The sequence below is a fragment of the Pteropus medius genome, unplaced genomic scaffold, assembly GCF_902729225.1.
Source record: "Pteropus medius unplaced genomic scaffold, Ma_sr-lr_union100, whole genome shotgun sequence".
Taxonomy (NCBI): Eukaryota; Metazoa; Chordata; class Mammalia; order Chiroptera; family Pteropodidae; genus Pteropus; species Pteropus medius.
In genome coordinates, this window is record NW_024344371.1 from 1,812,717 (window position 1) to 1,834,542 (window position 21,826).

The following is a 21,826-nucleotide window of genomic DNA, read 5'->3' on the forward strand; positions in this document are numbered from 1 at the left end:
ACCACTTTTGAAAGCAATGACTCTTGGCATAAATGACGTAAAGGGGAAGATGGGTTCAGGGTAGGAATGTTTAGGAATCCAGTCCTGTACAATCTTGAGCTTGGCCATCTGGAAGTCTCTTCTTGCTCAATGAAATGGAGTAAACATTATCCATTATGAAATCTACCAAGCAGGCTGCCAGGACGAATGGGATCCCACTCAAAGCCAATCGCTGCTCTTACAAGGAAACCGGCTAGCACTGCCGAAAGCTACTCCAACCTCCCCCATCCCTGATGTCACAATTCGGAGGCTGCTGCTGGCCTAGGAGGTTGTAGAAAGTTCTGTAAGTCTTCTCTGTATGTCCTACAGGGCTCCTCAGGCAAGGTCATCTGATGGGTTTTGTGAAAAACTATCTGTTCCCTATTCTGGGGATCTTCTTGGCCTACTACTACTATTCTGCAAGTGAGGAATTCAGACCAGGTAAGTCTAATTTTGAAGGAATAGATTTAAAAAAAAAAAAAGGGTGGCTAGAGAGTTTCTGAGGACCATGATGATTTCCTGATTCCTAAAGTTGCTGAACAAGAGGGAACCTTGAGGTTGGACTATATTTCTATGTCCTTCAGTCACAGGCTACAGGTAATAGGGGTGAGGGGAAGAGTAACCATGTAGCAAAAAGACTGCCAAATAGGCCACTCTGTGTTTGGCGCCCTTGATGGAAATTTCAGATCCCCTAACAAAAATGAAGGTGATTCCAAAATTCACAACTCAGCCAGATAAATGGGCTCTGTGGAGAGTCTGATAAGTGGGAAGCAAGCAAGTAGTGTGGAGCTGACGACTAAATAGAAGTGAGGGGAAGCCCCTGGAATCTCTATGAGCACATGTGTTTTGAGGGCATTTTAAATTTTATTTCAATTGAGCAAAATTGGATGAGTCCAGAAATATCTGGAAAATTCCAGTGTTTTAGTTGAGTCCTCTTTCCATAGCGTTCTTTAGGAAGGACAATAGGAAGGCTTAATTTTGAGCATCCAAACCAAACCCCCATTTCAGAGCATGTTTGTGAAAGACTTGAACTGTTCCTTCACTGATTTATGCAGTTTGAGATAAGTTGATCTGGGCTCACAACCTTTAGATGGTGAGATGAGGCTGTCCACATCCAGAGCAGGAGAAGGGATAGTGCCGCCAAGTTGGGTGTGCTCCTCACTTCCTTTTGGGGTTTCCCAGAGATGCTCCAAGGAAAGAAAGTGATTGTCACAGGGGCCAGCAAGGGGATCGGAAAAGAGATGGCCTATCATCTGGCGAAGATGGGAGCCCATGTGATGGTGACAGCAAGGTCAGAAGAAACTCTAAAGAAGGTGAGGATTCTGTGCCCACAGACGCATGTACCTTCACATGCCCAGATGTATTCTTATATATGTTCACATATACATGTCAACACACAGAGGCTGGCCCATCCAAACTCAGACGCTTACACACACATAAACACATGTACCTGCACACATACCTACAGGCTTAAACACCCATAAAATACACATTTCGGTATTCATTCCCATGCACAAATACATAAATACAAAGTTCTTGGGCTATATATACACTCATAGATATGCCTATTTACACACATTTACACATGTATGAAGTCACAGATATATAGATATGTGCTCAGGTAACAAAATTCCAGTACCTACTCATGAATTCATATTCTCATACCAATGCAGACTCTCAGACACATGCCCTCGCATAGACTCACAAACCCAAGGATAAATGAACATTCACAAACCTAGGGCTACCCTCAGAGAAACTAGCATCATTCAGAACCATCTATTCACAGAAACTCATAAACACAGATCATGGGCTTGAACCCCACCACAGTGATGCTTTACCCATTTATACCCTACGTGAAATACTTCCAGAAAGTATTTCATAACGAGGACAAAGATTATGTCAGATTGCATTTAGCAACACACACACACTCAGTGCACCACTCACACTCACACAAACCTGCTACCATTTCTTATCAAAACAGTGCTGTAAGCAACCTCTCGTTTAAACCCCCATTACTTCAGACACTGTCCCCCAAAGGTCTGCAGCCAATACTGACACCATTATCGTCACGATCCCACAGGTGGTATCTCACTGCCTAGAACTTGGAGCAGCCTCGGCACACTACCTTGCTGGCACCATGGAGAACATGACCTTTGCGGAACAATTTGTTGCCAAAACTGGACAGCTCATGGGTGAGGCTGCTTCTCCTCTCTCCCCTCTGGACCTTGCTCTAGGGGTCACCAGGGAGCTTCGAGAAAGTAGAGGGGGACGAGAGAGGGAAGGTATCAACCCCACGTAGTATCCCTCAACACAGCCATTTCTTGCAGGAGGACTAGACATGCTCATTCTCAACCACATCACCTACGTTCCTCTGCAACTCTTTCGTGATGACGTCCGTCTCGTGCGTGACAGCATGGAGGTCAACTTCCTCAGCTACGTGGTCTTGAGTGTGGCTGCCCTGCCCATGCTGAAGCAGAGCAACGGCAGCATCGTCGTCGTCTCCTCGGTGGCTGGTGAGTGGGGCAGAGGGCCACGCGGAAGGTAGGAGCAGGAGAAGCGCCAGGGACAGTGTTAGGGGCTCTGTGGCACACGTGAATTCTTTTTCTTTTTATCAGTTTCATGAAGAGAAGTGACATGATATAAACTGGAAGTTGAAATGCTCACGGTGATATTAAACAAAAGCTGATTAACAGCTTGCCCGTATGCGTGGACAGGCAGACATAGGAGTACGGGACTTGGACGTGTAAACTCAATGAGGAGCATGCATGCTGAGTAAAAGACATGCTGTTGAGAACAAGCGGATTCATACAAAATAAAGGATTGTTTGAGGTAGATGGGCTACAAGCTCGCTGGAAGGAACACAGAAAGAGCAGAAGTTTAGAGTGCTCACCAGAAGCCGGGTGCTCTGTGACCTACGAGTGGAAGTCCAAAGGGACATTGAGAAACTGCTGGAGGTACAACCTGTCCCGATACTAAGGGAGAGACCTGATTGTGATGATAAAAAGGATTTTGCTTTCTTAAAGACCAAGAGCTGTAGGTTGGTGACATTACTTGATGCAAAGGTAGAACTGAGAAGTAAAATATTTTAACAACATACAGTTGAACGATCAGTAGTTAAGCTAGGGCAAAATGAAATAAACCACAAAAACAAACACACCATGTGATTAACAGAACTGCTTATACTGGGATTTTCTCCCAAATTTGAACTGCTACATTAAAAATGCAATTTAAACAACCAATGGGATAGGGAGACAGTGTGTACAGGGAAATATTCATGAAGAAAATTCCGTGTGATCATGAGAAGTCCCTGATGCTTTGGATGGTGGCAGCATCAGAAGTTATCAGCAATAAAAAGCCTGGCAGTTTCCAGCTGGGGAGATTCCTAGCCCCATTTCCTCATGGGTCCTAGAGAGAAGTTCCACACATACTTGTTGAAGGATGTGACTAGAGGTGCAAACACCAGTATCAAAGTCAGTCATCTAAATGCCTTTCCTGGCAATGGGAAAACAAATAACCCAGAGGACTTTGTAAATTCCTTTAAGTACGTCACAAATGGTAGTTAAAACCATAACTAAAAACACCACCTATTTTGCAAAGAGTTCTACTTCCTGGACCAGGAAAGCCTGCATAGTGCGGGATAAAAGGGCAGCCTGTCTGTGCTAGTGGCCAAAAGGAGTGATTGATATGCATCCCTGTGCTTCCCAGACATCACAGACTCACACCCTTCCCCAGACACAGCCTCTCTCGGGGCTGAAAGGAAGAAAGAGCTTCCAGATGCATACTGAGTGGGAGAATGCGGGGCACATCCCCAGTTCACCCTAGGGAAATGGCCAAAACACTTACATCAGTTGATTAAATAATACGTCCGCTCTAGGCAAAGGTGTGCTTCATCTTTGGCTAGAGAATTTCACTTTCTGTAATGTACACCCAGTGTCAGTGCTCTCACTCTCCAAAGGAATAGGAATTACTGTAAACGTCCAAGAGCGTGATGAAATTCTGATAACCTCTGTTTCCATACATCTTCTACACCTACCGAATGTCACTTTGTAATTTCTGTGGACTCTGGGAAGTGGAAACTATCCTTCATGTCTATTGTTTACAGAGGCAAAAGAATTCAGCCTGTTTGCTTTGAAGTGTGTCTGTGAACTTCCAAAGTACAGATGACTTTGCTTTTTCTCCCTAACTGAAGAATTTCTTTGTTCTAAGTTATGATCTTTTAAACAGTCAGCAAACACGTTCATTAATCCTTCCTCCTTGAAATCTAAATTCCACAAACATGGCATGCTAAACCTCAGATTGAGGTCAGCCAGAGAGTATTGGGACAGATTTTTTAATCATTTCTTCCAGGGAATCCATTAAGTTGTTTATTGAATTACAGTGATAAGCAGTTGTTTTTGTCCCCAATGCATTTCCAGGTATTACATTACATGGAAATCCTATACTTTTAATATGTTCTTTAAAGCCTCAGCCACTTCTTTAGCATCAACAGAGACAGTACTGCTGCCTCTGGGGACTTCCTTATAGTCCATATCCATCCACCATTCAACACCGTTTTTGTCACCTACGGATCAAGTTTCTGTGTACATATAATATTAATTAGCCTCCCCTCCTTCCACCACCTGTGAGTTTAGATATAAGCTGAGCTACTACACAAAAACCCAAATTTACAATGACTTAAACAAATCAAAATTTATTTCTCTCTCATGAAACAGCTTGGGGTAAGCAGTCCAGGGCTGATAAGGTAGTTCTGCCCCCACGAAGTTGTCTAGAAACCTTAGTATCGCAGAACCACCATCCCTTGGGTGTTACCCTCACCTGTATGTCAAGATGGTACGTTATCGATTCAGAATTCTAGCTGGAGAAAATGGAGAAAGAAGGATACATATAATCTGAAAGTTATACACTTCTCTTCTGCCACAGCTGGCTGCAGTTGTAGTCTTTATTCAAAGAGGATTTGTGTCCAACTAAAAATCAGGGGTTCCATTTCTAGAAAAGACACCGATGTTGATGAACAACCAACAGTCTGCCGCATTACTCATGGGAAGATGCGCTAAGACGAGAAGGCAGTATTCCTCCCTCTAGGTTACGTTCAAGTGTGCTTCCTGATGAAACCATCATTCGTGTCTTCATGTTTACTCACCAAGCAGCCTGAGAAGGTTTATGACAAATACACTCTAATCGAAATACACAAATAGAAAATTAGGTCTTAAAAGAAGAATATAAAAAGTTTCAAATTTGGCTCTTAAATTTCTTAACAAAAAGAAAAAGTAGGGTCAGTCAGTATATACATTAGATTCAAAAGGAAACACTGCAGAAAGCAAACAATTTCTGAAATTCATTTCTCATAAAATATTGAAGGCACAAAGTAATGGAAAAAGTTGGCATTCCCCAACAATTCTTTTAAATGTTTCTATAATCATAAAAGTTACACACGCACGTACCATAAAAATTTGAAAAAATGAAAAAAAATGTATAAATGAAATTAAATCATCCATAATCATTATTTTTGAGAACTTTCTTCCAGATAGGTATAGATACGTATATAGGTAAATGTAGATATGGATGTAAATATAGATAGATATAGATGATATAGATAGAGACAGAGATAGACATAGAGATAGAAATAGAGATAGACATAGACATAGACATAGAGATAAAGATAGATATGGATAGAGACAGAGACAGAGACAAAGGCATAGATATAGACATAGATATAGACATAGATATAGATATAGATATAAAACAATATTCTTTACTGCCAGATATTTAGGTCGCTTTCAATGTTATGGTATTTTAAAAATTCTATGATTAATGTTCTTGTTCATAAATCAGTGGCTAAGTTGATTCCTATTTCCTTGATAAATTCTTAGCACTAGATTTACTGGGTGAAATATTGGGACCATTTTTAAAGCTATTGGTACATATTTCCAAACTGCTTTAGACGAAATGAAAAAGGAAGCACTAGATTTTTTAAATATACAAAAATAAATGCAATTTAAATGACTGCTAAGAGCATCGTGCCCCATTCCCTTCCTGAGTATAACGTGAGTATTCATCTCATACCTACTTTGCAGCGTTAACAAAGTTTTCAGCAACCAACACTTTCACAGGTAAAAGTAAAAGGTGTTTAGTACAGTTGTCCCTCAGTATCCACAGGGCATTCACTCCAGGACACCACCGCCATCCCCCCAGGAGACCAAAACTCATGGATGCTCAAGTCCCTTACATAAAATGGCATAGTATTTGCATATAACCAACACACATCGTCCTGCATACTTTTGTGAAGAGATGACTACATCTTATACTCTGAACTCCATCTTCTTGGACAAACAAATCGCACTGACCTTGCTGACTTGCTAAAAAAAAAAAAAAAAAAAAAAGTTATTTGCTGAGAAAGAAACTTTCAAGGACTGTACAAAGTAGCTGTGCTTTTTTAAGGACTATGCCAAAAATGTTTCTTTCTCAGTAACAGAAAGAGGTGTTTCTGAGAAACCAATGACTCATAAAAGATAAATTTCCCTCCGTTCCCTCCAATCATAACTTTTGGTGAACAAGTAATGTAACTTGAATGCTGATCCCTAGACAGGACACTATTCTGGTTGTGGCCAGAATCTGTGCTCCTGAATTGCAATTCAAGACCCCAAACATATGCTTTTCTTACCTTGAAGCCTTGCCTTTTTCTCTCGATTAACACTTTAAATAATGTCTAGATTACTTACAATACCTAATAAAATGTAAATGCTATAAATAGTTGTTACACTGTATTGTTTAGGGAATAATGACAAGAAAAAAGTCTGTACATGTTCAGTACGGATGCACCATAATAGGCGTAACTACATAGTTCACAACCCCAACAACATAACATTTTTTCCTGATATTTTCTATCTGCTGTCGGTTGAATCCATCATGCGAGACCCACAGTGATGGATGGCAGACTGTAGTTATAATTAATTTTTTTGTTTACTTGTGAGAAGGAACATGAGGTCCCTGTCCCCTTGGGAGTAGTAGTATTCTTTTTTTGGTTACTATTATATCCTTACTTCCTATAACAGCATCTGGCATGTAGTAGATATTTAAGGAAAGTAAGGAAATTAATGAATGAATTTCATTTTCATGTGTTTAGAGGCTATTTATAGTTTCCATTCTGTGAACTGTTTTTTCATGTCATTGCCCACTGAGATGTTAGCAAAACTTTTCTAACAATAAATACAGCAAATCGGTTTCATAGGCAGCTTCTTGTTGCAAATTTCAAAAAAAAAAGGCATATCTTTGAAAAACAGCTAAATATAAAATTAAGAAAGTGAAAAGTAAATTTGACGTGGTATGAACATATAGCTTTAGATGGTGAGTTTGACCCAAGGTGGATTCCTGTTGAAATAGTATTGATTTCAACGAGAAGTCCACTTAAGGTACCACAAGATGGGGAATGGCTGGGAAGACAGCATAACTTCTGAAAAATTTATTCTACAGGCAGACAGGTGCTCCCCAAATATATTGATTCATTTATTCAAAAAAATGTAAATTGAGGGTCCACTCCGAGCAAGGCACTGTGTCAGATGCCCGGGCTATGGCAGTGAGCAGGAAAGGCAAGAGGCTTGTCATCCCCGAGCCCGATTCCAGTGTCAGACGATTGTTAGGGCATTGTGTATAGGCATACAGAAACCTGAATATCCACCACTAGCAACAAGTTCCTAAATTGCAGTAACGTACTGTGTACATATTTATACATACTGACTATAAAAATCATATGTTCAAAAGAAAAATAATTTAGAGAACAGTAGATATAGTCTGAGCCCAAATGTGTTTAAAGAAAGGGGCTTTTACCTTTCATTTTATACACTTCAAAGCTGCTTATTGTTCAACAAGCTTGGTATGAATTTTATTAGAATAATATTTGTAAAAGAAAAGTAAAGGATAGGGCTCTGTATGGTAACCAAAAACAAAATATTTCTCTTCTCAGGATAGCTGACTTCAGGAGGACAAAGCTCGTGTTCAATCTCACAAGTAAACAAACAAATTCCAATGACTAAAACAACTAAACTACCAAATTCCAACTACTAAATGCCATGGTGGGGGTGGGGTGGGGCGTTGTTTTTTGTTGTTTCAGTTTCTTTGTTTGTCAACAAAATTGTCAATCATTGAAAACTTTGTTAACTCCACAAAGTAGGTGTGAGGTATAGGCACTCTCATACACTCTTGGTGGAAAAGGATATGGTTCTTTTATTCATTTTAAGTGATTTTCACTATTTTTTAAAAAAAGTCTAGTCCTTCATTTTTCATTTTGTCTAAAGCAATTTGGCAATTTGTATCAATAGCCTGAAAAGTGTTCCCATCATTTCACCCAGCAAATATAATGCTAAGAATCTCTCAAGGCATAATCATCGATCCAGTCATGGATATATGTATAGAAACATTTATGGTCGGATTTCTTTCAATGTGTCTATGAACCTACAAGCAAAGCTACCAATGTTAAAAGCAGTCAACTGACACGTGCCTGAAGTCAGTTACCAGAGTCAACTTAAAAGTCAGAATCCAGTTAACAGCCTGTACAGTTGGTTTTTAACTATCTAACGTTTGTCCATGATGTCGTCTGGTTCAGGAATTCCCAGGTAATACATGCATATAATAAATCTTTTATTTCTAACACTAGGAAATTAGTCTTTCCCTGTACTCTCTAAATAAGTAAATGTTAAACAATATTTAAAGAATGTTATTTTGAAGTCACTGGCCCACATTGGGCACACATCTGTCTCAGTCCATCCCTGGCGAGACAGCTGGCCTTATCAGAATTGCAGCAGAGAAGCCATCAGGAAATAAGGCCACCCCAGGACCTCTCAGTGCTAGCACGGTTATGCCATACCTGCTTCTCTTCACGCTGTGCTCCTCCTTCTCTCTGTCTATTAGCCTCTGCTTTCATTCTGCACATAGCTCCACCTGACTGCCACAGCCCCCTTTCTCAGCATAACGACTCTCAATACGCTTTTGATTTCTGTCCAATCACCAACCCTCTTGGTCTCTCAATCTCCCAACTCAAAGTTTCCCTCAAAGAAGAGGTATCTACTTTGGTCAGCTGGATTTTATAAGTCAATCTCCCAAGTCATTTATCCTAAAGAGGTACAATTATTGACTCCAGTCTAACCAGCAAGGCCACAGGGAGGCGACCAACAGGGTAGGCGTGATAGATGTGTCTGAGTCCCTTGCATATCTTTTGGATAATCTTCCTTAAATATTGCTCTATCAGCACTGGTTGTCAAACTTGAGCAGGATGGGACAGCTTTGTGTTAGGGAGCAACCGTGGCAGCCTGACTTGTAATATCAAGTCTGAGATGAAATGAGGGGGGAGCCCACACAAGAGGCAGCAAGGGTAGCTGGTTTCATACCAGGCCAAGGACTCATAATATGAGGACTCTCATGATGGCCATTTCAACATGACCTCAACCTGCCTACAAAATTTATGGAAACTGAACAATCAGCTCTCATGATCCAGTGTGAGTCAGCTCCAGCATATCACCTCGTACAAAATTTTTGGCAGTACTCAACAGTGTCAAGGTGACTTTCATGAAAGTCAAGGAAAGACTGGGAAGTGATGACAGCTAAATGCAACATGTGATATTCAATTGGATCTTTTGCTGTAAAGAATATTATGAGGACAAGTGGCAGAACTTGTCTCGGGTCTATAGACTGGATAACAAGGATACATCAGTGTTAATGCCGTAGGTTGAATGGTGGCCCTCGAAAAGACATGTCGACATACTCATTCCCTGAACCTGTGTATGTGACCTCATTTGGAAAAAGACTCTTTGTGGATATAACTAAGTTAAGGATCTTGTGATGAGATCATCCAGGATTACTGAGTGGGCCCTAAATCCATTGACAAGTGGTTTTATAAGAGACAGAAGACAGAAACAGAAGGATATAAGGAAAAGGCCACATAAAGATACAGATACGTGCAAAAAAATTAAATTGACCACTTTCTTACATTATATACAAAAATAAACTCAAAATGGATTAAAGATTTGAAACTATAAAACTCTTTGAAGAAACACAGGTCGTAAACTGACATTGCTCTTAGCAATATCTTTTTGGATATATCTCCTAAAGAAAGGGAAACAAAAGAAAAAATAAAGAAACTACATCAAACTAAAAAGGCTTTGCACAGCAAAGGAAACCATCAACAAAACGAAAAAACAACCTACTGAATGGGAAAATATATTCACAAATGATAAATCCAATAAGGGGTTAATATCCAAAATATATAAAGAATTCAAACAACTTAAAAGCAAGAAAATCCAATTGCAAAATGGGCAGAGGACCTGAATACACATTGCTCCCAGGAGGACATACAGATGAGCAGCAGACATTGAAAAAAGTTCAATGTCACTAGACATCAGAGAAATGCAAATTAAAGACACGATGAGATATTACCTCATACCTGTTGGAATGGCAATCATCAATAAATCAAAAAACAAGTGTTGGTGAGAATGTGGAGAAAGGGGGACCTTCATGCACTGTTGGTGGGACTGCAAATTGGTTTAGCTACTATGGAAAACAGTATGGAGATTCCAAAAACAAATAAAAAATAGAGCTGCTATACACTCTAGTAATTCCACTTCTAGGAAAAAACAAAAACACTAATTCGAAAAGATACATGCATGTTCGTTGAAGCATTATTAGTAATAGCCAAGATATGGAAACAATCTATGTGTCCATCAATGAATGGATAAAGAAGATGTGGTATATAGACAATGGAATACTACTCAGCCATAAAAAGAAATGAAATCTTGCCATCTGCAACAATATGGATGGACCTTGAGGGCATTATGCTAAGTAAAATAAGTCAGACAGAGAAAGAAATTTACCATATGATCTTGCTTATATGTGGAATCTAAAAACAAAAAAAAAACCAAAAAACAGAAATAGACCCATAGATATATAAAAAACAAGCTGACGTTTGCCAAAGTGGTCGGAGATGGAAGGAAGGAAGGAAGAGGCAGAGTCTGCAATACTGTAGCCATAAAAAAATGCTGATAGCCACTCCACGCTGGGAGAGGCAAAGGAGGATTCTCTCCCCCTAGAGTCTTTGGAAGGCGTGCCGCTTTGCCATCACCTTGATTTCAGACTTCTGGTCCACAGAACTGTGAGACGCTAAATTTCTACTGTCTTAAGTCACTCAGCTTGTGGTAACTTATCATGGCAGGTCTCAGAAACTAATAAAGTACTTTTCCTCATGTTGATGGTTATGTAAAAGAATGTCCCTATGTGCAGGAAATGCTTGCCAACATATCAGAGTGATGGGACATCAGGTCCAGCAGTTACCTCGATTACAGCAATTACTCTCCAATAGTTCAGGAAGGTGAGGTGGAGTTCATTTATACTATTCCTGCAACTCTTCTGTAAGTTTGAAATTATTTCAGAAAGAAAAATAATCCCCATTCCAGGGGTTTAGTGACTTGGAGGAGGTGAGGGTGGATTTCGTGGGCCTTTTTCATGGATTTCTCAGCGATCCCCGCAGGAAACCCCCTTAGCATCGCAGTGCCTCCTCTAGCTCACTCCTTTCAGCTTCAGGGCTTCGATCTGCCCAGCCTCCTTGGCCCAGCCCACCCACCATCCCTGGACAGGTGACCCCAATCCAGCCCCGCTGCATGGGGTCCACATTTGGTCTCTGGGAAGCCTGCCATTCGTGGACAGATATGATCCCACAATGCACTCAACTTTGCTCTCAAACTAGGGCAGTTCCAGCCCTGCCTCCTGCCTTTAGACTTTCAGTACAAGTCAAATACCAATCCCCAAACTCCAGAGGATACTTGGTAAAGATCTCCAAATAATCCTCTTGAAGCCGTTCTCACATGACTTAAGGTGAAGGGAATGCAGATGCCTCCCCTGACCATTGGTTGGATGAACACACAGGACACTGACGAGTCTCCCTCCTCCCAGCACAACCATGTGGACGGGATGTGTATGATGAGGTGATGCCTGTGGAACTGCTCTGCACCCACCCTTCCTTCAACTTGGCGATTCTTAAAACCTCTGCGTTTATTCTTGCCTTGGGAGACCTGCTGTTGCTGGGACAACAGGAGGAGCCACATGTCCCAGGTCCCATACCTGCACGGAAATGCTCTTGCCAAAGTCACCTCGTGAAATTAAGTAATAGGTTTTATTTTCCTCATAACTCCAGTATTTTGTGCCATTTCAACACCATACACGCCTTCCTTGTCCTCAGCCAAAATACTTCCCTGGGCTTCCTCCCGTGGCTAAAACTGCCCTTCCTCAGTTTTCTTCATCTCCCCAGTCTATGGTTGGTCTCTTGGAATCCTTTCCATCCTAAGCCCTCTTCTCTTTTCACTCAACATACTCTTCCTGGGCAATTTCATCCATTCCCATCGCGGCAGTTATCATTGAAATATAAGTTGTCTCAATACTTAGGACGATGACACGATAGGTTCTCCAAAGCCTGGTGCAGAGAGATGGATTTATCTTCAAATCTGACTCAACCCAAACAACTCAACCCAAAGAGTTTAGAACATGAGGTTCCCAGCTAAGGAAAATTTTTAGGAAGAGCTGGAAAAAAGGAGGCAGGATCCAGGATGAGTTCCCAGCCTCAAAGCCATCAAGGCATGGTGAATCTCAAGGTGAGGCTCGCTCAGTAGAAGACGTGGTGTGTTTGCCTGCGGTCACGCTGACAGTCTGAAGCCAGGCAGGAATGAAGCTTTTCAATCTTATACACACACTTTCTTCTGCTCTCTCAATTAAAGCAATTTAAAATCTGCCTTTGAAATGGAAATAGTTTTGAAATCTCAGCAAAGCATTTGGGGATAAAGGGTGTGGAGCAGACGAATGAAAGCACTGAGGCCTGCTTTTGACCTCTTCTGCTCAGCTAACAAGCTCCAGCACACAGCTAAATCAGCCAGCTCTCTGGCTCCTGCTGTTTCTACAGCGGCTAAGTCCCAGTATTTCTGGGACAAGGCTAATTGCAAACAGTCTGTCCCATTTATCATCACCAAGTCTGCACTCTTCCTTGTCAGACTCCACGTCCCACTTTTAGCTTCGGAAAACACAGTCACCATCCCTTTGTTTCTATGTATCTAAAACGTCCCAGAATAGAAATTTAGCTGCCATATATCGACCTGACTTCATTCTCCCCACATAAACCAGAACTTAACCTTGGCCAAAACACTCAGAGTTCTAATCCCCTCAGTTTCATGACTGCTTCATGCATATTAGAACAGTACACTTACTTACTTACTTAGACTCCAGCATATTTTTTAACTGGTAGTTGAGCAAGTGGATCTTATAAGGTGCAATCGGAAAACAGCTTGATTCTTTCCTTCAGACCTGTTCTATGAGTGCACTTGTCCCCGAGCTTGGATGTGATCTAGGACACATGGCAATGCTCTGGGATAATAAAAGACGCTCTGGCTGCTTCCAGTCTCAAGAAAGCTCTCACTTTAGTAATTAAAATGTCTAGTCGTATATAATTTAACTAAAGTTTCTCCCCTCATCAAGCTTGAACCTGCTGTTGTAGGAAACCTGGGGTAGGAAAAGAGATGTGTTCAGCCTTTCCTCCTGTTCCCACCTCCTCCTCACTCGCCAGGCTTCCTCTCGCCTCTCTCTTGTATGAAAGAAAGGGGAGGATGCAGGGAAGAAGAAAGGGTTGGGGCAGGAAAGGTCTTCCTTGGCTGGTGCCAGCTGTTACAGCATTGGTCCCCTCTGGCCACAGCTGGGAGGGTGACTACATCTAACTTTTGCGTTGGGTTCTTTGGAGGGCCCTGCTGGAATACTTCCTATGATATGGGCAGCAGTTGCTTATGTTATTTCCCTCGGACCCTGAAAATACAGTGGGAACACAGAGCAATACGCTCACCACTTCGGGCTGTTCTTTGGGTCAGGATTGGAAATGACTCGGAGTAGAAAGGATGAGCCCAAGGACAAGCCCATCGGGTGGCGAGCCAAGTGTGCGCTGGATTTCAAGTCCCCTACAGGGTAGTTCCCTTGTGCCCCAGTCCCTGGTACACTTCAAACCCATAGGGTGCCGCTGAAGCTCCTCTCACAAGGACCGACGTGACAGGAGCCCCCACCCCTTCTTTTTGAAAGACTTCTGAGACATGGCTCATTCCCTCTCTCTAACTCCCGTTCTCTCTGGCCTCTTTACCTCAGCCCTTTTATTCCCTAGGGATGGTTGAGGGTCTACATGTTGCACACTCATTTTTGGTTTCGGGGGGTTTTTTGGTTTGTTTTTTGTTTGTGTTACTGCATCTTATATAAGGTCACCAGTGTGAAACCTCCCTTCATAATCTGGAGGCATGGACCAATTACTATGTTCTCAACCTTTGAACCTCAGCTGAAACTAAAGCAAGGAAAGTATTTGTGGTACAAAAATCACTGCTACAGGAACAGATTACGAGTTCACTTGGTCTCTTGCTTCTGCATCTCTACTGCTACCTGGACAAACACATTATAAAACGCTACAGTCAATGTCATTATCATCATCTAGAAGGGTGTAGTGGGCTGAATGGTGGCCCCCCAAAAGATACATCCACCTAGAACCCATGAATGTGACCTTGTATGGAAAAGGCTCTTTGCAGATGTAATTAAGGATCTCAAGACGATCATTCCAGATTATCTGAATGGGCCTAAATCCAGTGACGAGTGTCCTAATAAAACTAAGACACGCACGAAATTGGAGGAGAAGGCAATGTGAAGATGAAGGCAGAGATTGGAGTGATGCATCTGTAAACCAAGAAAAAACAAAGATTGGCAGAAGACATTAGAAGTTTGAGGACGCCTTTAGAAGACAAGGAAGGATTCTCCACTGGAGCCTTTGGAGGGAAGGTGGCCCTGCTGATACCTTGGCTTTGGACTTCTAGCCTCCAGAACTGTGAGAAAATAAATTTCTGTTGTCTCGAGTCACTAAGTTTATGGTAATTTGTTATGGCAGTCCTTGGAAACTAATACAAAGGGACTAGGAGTGACTAACACTATTTATGGGTACCCTCCTCCGTCAAATTAGAAGTGAAAATAATACTACTATTCATAAATTTTGCCTATTTGAGGTACATTGTCAAGCAGAGAGAATTTTTCACCAACTCAGGAACAGCTGCATTTGACCAATGGCTCCTAAAGAACACTCATATAAAGAACAGTGGCTCTGTAGAGGAAATTACATCTAATGCTTTAAAGTGTGGGCCACTGAAGTCAAATTTAAATCCTGGTTCTCCTATTCATTAACCATGCAATTTTAGGCAGCTGTTTAGTCTTTAGTACATAGAGCTAAATAAATGTTAGCTCCAATTTAGCTCCAATTTTTATGATCATTTTGTTTGTCTGCACTACGTGGCTACTATTTCTTTTTAGTTATCCTTTTCTATGCTGAAAATGGCTACCCTAGTCCTAATCTTATATGACCTTTTAGTTCAAATCCAACAGTAGCTAATTAGAATCCTTGCATTGCTTGTTTTAATTTCTTGAGAGACAGAACATGATGTGTGTTCAAGCCACTGTGAATGTTAGCTATCATTGGCCTACCTTCTATGGCTGGGAAGGCAAAATATTTTTGAAGGGATGTGTGTAGGAAGGCAATGGCAAGCATTTTTAGTACATGAAAGTTTTGTAAATCTCATATATTCAAACTTACTTATAACTTCTTTCATAGTGTATGTCTTTGATTTCATGCTTTAAAAAATATCTCTTACCCGGAGATTATATATCCATCAATATTTTATTATTTTACTTTCTACATATACTAATATTATTAGAATTCATTTATTAGAACAGTACTTTTCTTTTCTCCAAACAGCTAGCTATTTGTCCCAACATGATTTTTTGAATAGCTCATACTTTTCTCACCAATTTGAAATACTAATACTACTAATAACAGCATTTACTAAATACTTTGTATGTGCCAGCGATTGTGCTAAGTATATTACATGCATTATTTCAGTGTAGTAGTGTTATTATCCACATATTACAGCTAAGAAATACTTGGGATTCACACCCAGGTCATCTGATTCTAGAGCTCAAACCTTTAACCACTGTGCTATTCTTATAAATAATTTGGATCTATTTTGGGCTTAAACAAAAGGAAAATTATTGACATAACTGGAAGTCCAGATGTAGGGTGGGCTTCACAGTTGCCTTGGCTCAAACCCAATGTTCCCGTGATTCTCTTGGCTCTGCTCGCTTCCATGTGAGGTTTCATCCTCAGGCTGCCAGTGAAATAGCGAGAGCAATTCTAACTCCCACATCCGTGCACAAAACGGCCCAGCAGAAGAGAAACAGGATTGCTACTTCGAGAAACTCTCCCAGAAGAACAAAGAACTTTCCCAGACACTCCAACAAAATTCTCCTTGAGTCTCCTTGATCCAAAATGGGCCACATGCCTATTCCTGTACCAGTTATAGGCAAGGGGAATGGGATTAAATAAACTATGCGAGCCCATCTCTAGAGTTAGAGAGGGTATCAGCTTACCTTTAGGCACGTGTGCTGCATAAAAGTGAAGAGGGCTATCAATATGGATTAGTTTCAGCTCCCTGATGCAGAAAATGTAAAATAACAGTAGATTAAATAAGTTATAAGATAAATCAGATCTGGAGGTAGGCAGTTTTAGGGCTAGGATGGCAGCTCCGTGGTCACCCAGGTTCCCTCCTTCTCTCTCGGTTCTCTGCCATTCTTAACATGTGGCTTCTGCTTCACAGTCCAAGATAGTTCTGGAGCCACAGCCATCATATCCACCTTCAGGCACCAAGAAGCGGGAGGAGTGGGAAGGGAGAGACTGACTTCTTCCTTTAAGGACATATCCCAGGAACCACATGACGCTTTTCTGTTTACAATGCATGGGGCAGCACTTGGTCACTTGGCAACATCTGGCTCAAAGAAGCTGAGAAATGGAAACTTTATGCTGGATAACTATGCACTCAGACACACATCAGGGGTTGTATTACTAAGGAAGAAGGGCAGAAGATATATTCAGAAAACACTAGCAGTCTCTACAACATGGTGCAAACATGAATTCAATTGAGGTTCTGTTGCAGAGGTAGAAAAGGGAAATAAATTCTGGTTAGGCAACCAACAATGTGTCCTGCAGCCGTGCTTGGGTCTTTGGTCCAGCCCTAGACCAGTCAGTAGCCCAACAGTATCAGATATTCTGGTTGGACATCCTATACCGAACACCCATTCCTAGAACTTGACTGTGGAGTCATCCTGAGCCAAAACTCATGACTGAGGATGAAGTTGGAGTGGTTTCCTAAAGAGATTTGTTTGTATTTTTTTAAAAGTTCTTTATAAATTAAGGATTGAGGATATAAAGCTTTTGTCTTCCTAATATACTGTAAACAGTTTTCTAGTTTATCTTTATTTACCCTTTACCTATTTTATAGGGATGTGATTCTAGTTATTGTTTTGACATATACAAATTTTATAAAATGCAATACTCTTTGTCTTTACATATATTTTTTTAACTTTTCTGTTAGAATGATCTTTCATAACCAAGAACCCAATAAATATTTACCTATACAATCCTCTTTCTCTGATTGAATTATTTTTTGCAAGTCAGAAGATGCATTCTGTTGCACATGTAACTAACAAAAACTTCTCTTAAAATCACTTAACACTAAATATAGGTTCCTTTTACTCAGGTTATAAGAAGTTCAGGGCTGGTTTAGTGGACTTATTAGATCTTCGAGAATCCAAGCTTATTCCATATTTCTGTTCTATAATCTTTAATGTATAGCTTTTCCTCAAGTTCACAAATGACTGATGGAATTCTAAGCATCACATCTGAAGTCCATTTAGGAAGAAAAGGAAGGGACAAAATGTAAAAGCTGCATGTTACCCAAATCCATCTATTTTATCAGGAAATCCATATCTTTCCTGAAGACCCCTTCTGTTAGATTCTTCATTGGCAGAATTAGATCACGCGGCCACCCAAAAGAGCAAGGAAGTCTTGAGGAGGTAAATGTTTTTATCTAAACACACTGCTGTCCTGAACAAAATCAGATGCTACTATTAGAGAAATGGAAATGGACATTGGGTAGACAATACCTTCTGTCATAATTTTTTATCTAGATTTTTTTTTTATATATATGATATAAAACAAGGCACTAGCAATTTTTTCCCATTAGCTAACTAATTTTTCCCAGAATCTTTATTGAATAAGCCATCTTTTCTTCATTGATTTGGCAAACAACTTCATTACATTTAAAAGCTTATAAAGGTTCCAAATCCAATAATGGCAGAGTGGTATCTAACAGAACAATTATTCCCTGAATAACAAACTTTTGACAAAATATAGAAAACAACCATTGAAAGCACTGGAGAGAAAAAGCAAAAGCAGACAGAAACTGGAGAACTATTGATACTTGGAAGACGAAAATGACATTAGGTGAGTTTCTCAAAATCTTACGGCTTATGCTTTAAGGGTAGGCCCCAATCAGTGCCATGTCTGGGATAGAAACCTGCTTATCTTACTACTTTGAAAAACCAGAAGGAAGAGTTTGGGGTTTCTGGAGCAGCCGGAAAAGAAAGGTGGACATCTGCAAAGGAAAGAGCCGCAGTGAAGGAGCATCAAACTCTATACATAAAATCTTCCCAAATCAATTTTTTCCCCGTGGACTACTTGCGGCAAGTGCAGATACCAAGAAGCCCAGTTAAGATTAAATAATTAAACATAGATTTTAGCTGGTACCTACTTCAAGAGATAAAGGGATTCAGCCAAGTTGACTGCCCACCTGAAAATAATAAAAATCAATACTCTTCAGAGGAATATGACAGAACCCAGAGACTCTACAATGTATCATCCATGATATAAAAATACAATGCCAAATTACTGCACATACAGGAATAGGAATTGGGACTGATACTCAGAAGGAAATGCAATTGATGGAGATCAACCCTAAAAGGACCCATATGATAGAATTAGCAGACGAGGATTTTTAAATAGCCGTTATATCAATGCTAACTCAGCAAAGAGTCTAAGGTCTGAGGCCACTTCTACTCCCTCATCTTGGAAAAGATATAAAGAATAAGTTATCCTATTAGCTATATGTGCACATGTCCTCCCAAAAACTAGAGTGAGAATTAAGCAGGTTGATGAAAGTAAGAAAAGTACTTTTGAGTAGAAAAGCAGAGATAGGAGTTTTTCATTCCTCTTGCGTAGAAAGTCAGGGATCGGTCACTGCGTCAGGAGAATGCTCTTGCCAAACCCTTGGATCTCCAGCTCTCTTGGGTCAGAGGTGAAAGAGTTAACAGCTGTGGGATGACATGGCTCTTTTTTAACACTCACTTATTCACCACCCTCACTAAAACCTAACCTCTCTTCAATGAAGGTTTTCCTGCAGCCTGCACCATATCCCACCCCAGGCTTTTCATGGGGTGTTTCTTTGATACTTTAATAATTTTTTCTTTCAGAAATTCAACACAGCATGATAATCTCTATAGGGAGTAGACTCAAGTACAACTCAAAAGGTAAAAGGACTCCACAGGGGTTACAAAGCCTGCTACAGATAAAGCAAAGATCAGCTCTGTCAGAGCCGAAATGAGTCAACTTGTTAACCTATTTCTTTATCATTTAGGGAAAATATCTAATCCACTTATTGCTCCCTATGCTGCAAGCAAGTTTGCTCTGGATGGGTTTTTCTCCTCCATCAGGAAGGAATATTCAATGGCCAAGGTCAATGTGTCAATCACTCTCTGTATCCTCGGCCTCATAAACACGGGTAAGGACAAGAGATTGGAATAAATGACCTGCAGATGGATTGTCTGCCTTGCCATTATGGGTGAAGAAGGTGTCAAGCTCTCTGATTCATGGGTAACACAGCGAGCACTTGTCCTCATTTAATGAAGCACTTCTGTCATTAGTGAAGCTTCTGACCACTCTTTGACTCTCCTTTCCATTCTGACCACCAAATATGCTGAGTAACACCACACTCATCACCTCACCCTATTCTGAATACCTTCTGTCCTCATGGATTCTCAATGGCCATTACTTTCCTATATGAGACCTATCATATACAAGTTCATTTTTCTTAATAACATCACCAGTAATGAGATGTTAACATATGAACCTTTTGATATGATGCACTGGGAAGGACACAGCATTATTTTTGTGGTATTCTGCCAAAAATGCATAACCTCACTCCAGTTATAAGAGAACAATGGGACAAACCCAAAGTGAAGGACATTGTACAAAACAATTGATCAGTACTCTTCAAAAGTGTCAAGGTCATGATAGACAAGGAAAGACTGAAGGATTATCATAGAATGGAGGAAAAACAGGAACAAATTACTAAGTGTAATCCTGGATAAGGCCGTAAAACACAAAAAGGATATTAGGGGGAAATAAAGTCTGTAGTTTAGTTAGTAATATCGTTCCAATTATATCATGCCTGTCCCTGACAACTGTACAATGGTTATGTATGATGTTACAATTAGGAGAGGCAGGGTGAACGATATAAGGGAATTTTCTGCACAGTTTTTATAACTTTTCTGTAAGTCCAAATGAAAGTTTATCTAAAACATATAGCATACATAATAAAATTTTATTTAAAGAGTAATTGAGTAAATTGAGTAGTAGTTACAGAACAAGAGAGAGAAAGATACAGACACACAGTGAAACTAGAAAAAGGTAGTAAGACAGAAGCTGTGCAAGCAGAATATGAAAATTTGGGAGGAGAAAGGAGGTAACAATAGAGTTTACTTCTAAGTGAAAGTGGTTAGTGCTGACGAGAGAGCAAAGACCTGCATTCTTGTCTATCCCTTCCTTTTGCAAGTCAGTAAGTCATTATCACACAGCACTTCGTTTTCTCCCACTGACACTTTACATTGGCTACTGGGTCATCATATGACTTCTATCGATTCTGTCTCTCCATGTTATTCCCCCAAGAGAGGAACATGATTTAACACTAAGCCTCTCTTGCCCAACAGGCCCTAAATATATCCAGCCTTCTCTATGTATTCCCGATAGTGTCCATGGGCCTTGCAGAGCAAGCACTGGCAGACAGCCCCCCTAAGAGCTAAGTTGTTGGTGTTGGCAGGCCTTCCACCAAGTAGACTCTACGAGTCTTAGATAACCCCACTCTTTTCTTGTCATTTAACAGACACCGCCATGAAGGCAGTTTCTGGAATACTCAACAGTGATGCATCTCCAAAGGAAGAATGTGCCTTGGAGATTATCAAAGGGGGAGCTCTGCGCCAAGAGGAAGTGTATTATGACAGATCGGTATGGACCTCTCTCCTGCTGAAAAATCCAGGGAGGAAGATCCTGGAATTTTTCTCCCACAGAAGTTATAATATGGACAGATTTATAAAAAATGAGGAACTTCCTTAGGACTGGGACTGTTCTGCCTGATATTTATCTAACCTTCATCCATGAAAGCATCTCCCCAGAGAGATAAATGAGTCTCTCTCCAGAGAGTTGTAAGTCACATCTCACATCTCACAATTTGAAGGAATTACTCTAACACTTGCACAGTGGACATGTAATTATAATAAATGTCCTCCACCTGCAGTTGTGAAACTGATAGTAACTGTAGGTATAATTACGAGGTAGTTTTATCAAATTTACTCCATATGTAATAATGGTATGATGCTTAATACAATATTATAATAAAGGTCACATAAACTATAAATTCATAAGTGGTAGCTACAACTTCATTCAATATGGCTCCTTAAAAACCATAACCTATACAAGTAAAATTTTTCAGTGTTCTTATCTTGTGGTCTGAACTTTTTAACTGTTCTTGAGTTGAAGAAATTACCCTACTATTCTTCATTTAATGAACATAATGAATTATACATTTTTCTATTATTTTCTATT

The 21,826-nt window shown here is 40.4% G+C and overlaps 2 protein-coding genes across 5 annotated transcripts in view; one reads left to right on the forward strand and one right to left on the reverse strand.

Moving 5' to 3' along the window:
* The first annotated feature begins 234 nt into the window (after nucleotides 1-234).
* Nucleotides 235-21,638, forward strand: HSD11B1 (hydroxysteroid 11-beta dehydrogenase 1). 2 transcript variants are annotated; one of them, XM_039870310.1, is made up of 6 exons: nucleotides 236-459; nucleotides 1,201-1,331; nucleotides 2,099-2,210; nucleotides 2,346-2,531; nucleotides 19,584-19,727; nucleotides 21,108-21,638. In XM_039870310.1, exons 1-6 carry the CDS (start codon nucleotides 372-374, stop codon nucleotides 21,335-21,337), a joined length of 891 nt encoding a protein of 296 aa, XP_039726244.1. In that variant the 5' UTR covers nucleotides 236-371; the 3' UTR covers nucleotides 21,338-21,638. The 2 variants fall into 2 exon arrangements, with proteins under 2 accessions (XP_039726245.1, XP_039726244.1); XM_039870311.1 differs by lacking the exon at nucleotides 19,584-19,727 and having other exon boundaries at nucleotides 235-459.
* CUNH1orf74 (chromosome unknown C1orf74 homolog) overlaps nucleotides 4,693-21,826 on the reverse strand; it is a 52,757-nt gene continuing 35,623 nt past the window's right edge. For 2 of the 3 annotated variants that reach the window (XM_039870313.1, XM_039870312.1), the window contains 2 exons: nucleotides 6,295-6,374; nucleotides 4,693-5,192 (listed from right to left, as the gene is read on the reverse strand). The gene's annotated coding sequence lies outside the window, so the exon portion shown is untranslated. The remainder of the gene's footprint in view (nucleotides 5,193-6,294; nucleotides 6,375-21,826) is intronic. The other variant, XM_039870314.1, reaches the window with a different exon arrangement.

Coding starts and splice junctions, on each gene's coding strand:
- HSD11B1 (XM_039870310.1), top strand. CDS start 372: ATGGGTTTTGTGAAAAACTATCTGTTCCCTATTCTGGGGATCTTCTTG. Junction 460..1,200: donor AAGTGAGGAATTCAGACCAG/GTAAGTCTAATT, acceptor GGGGTTTCCCAG/AGATGCTCCAAGGAAAGAAA. Junction 19,728..21,107: donor CCTCGGCCTCATAAACACGG/GTAAGGACAAGA, acceptor GTCATTTAACAG/ACACCGCCATGAAGGCAGTT.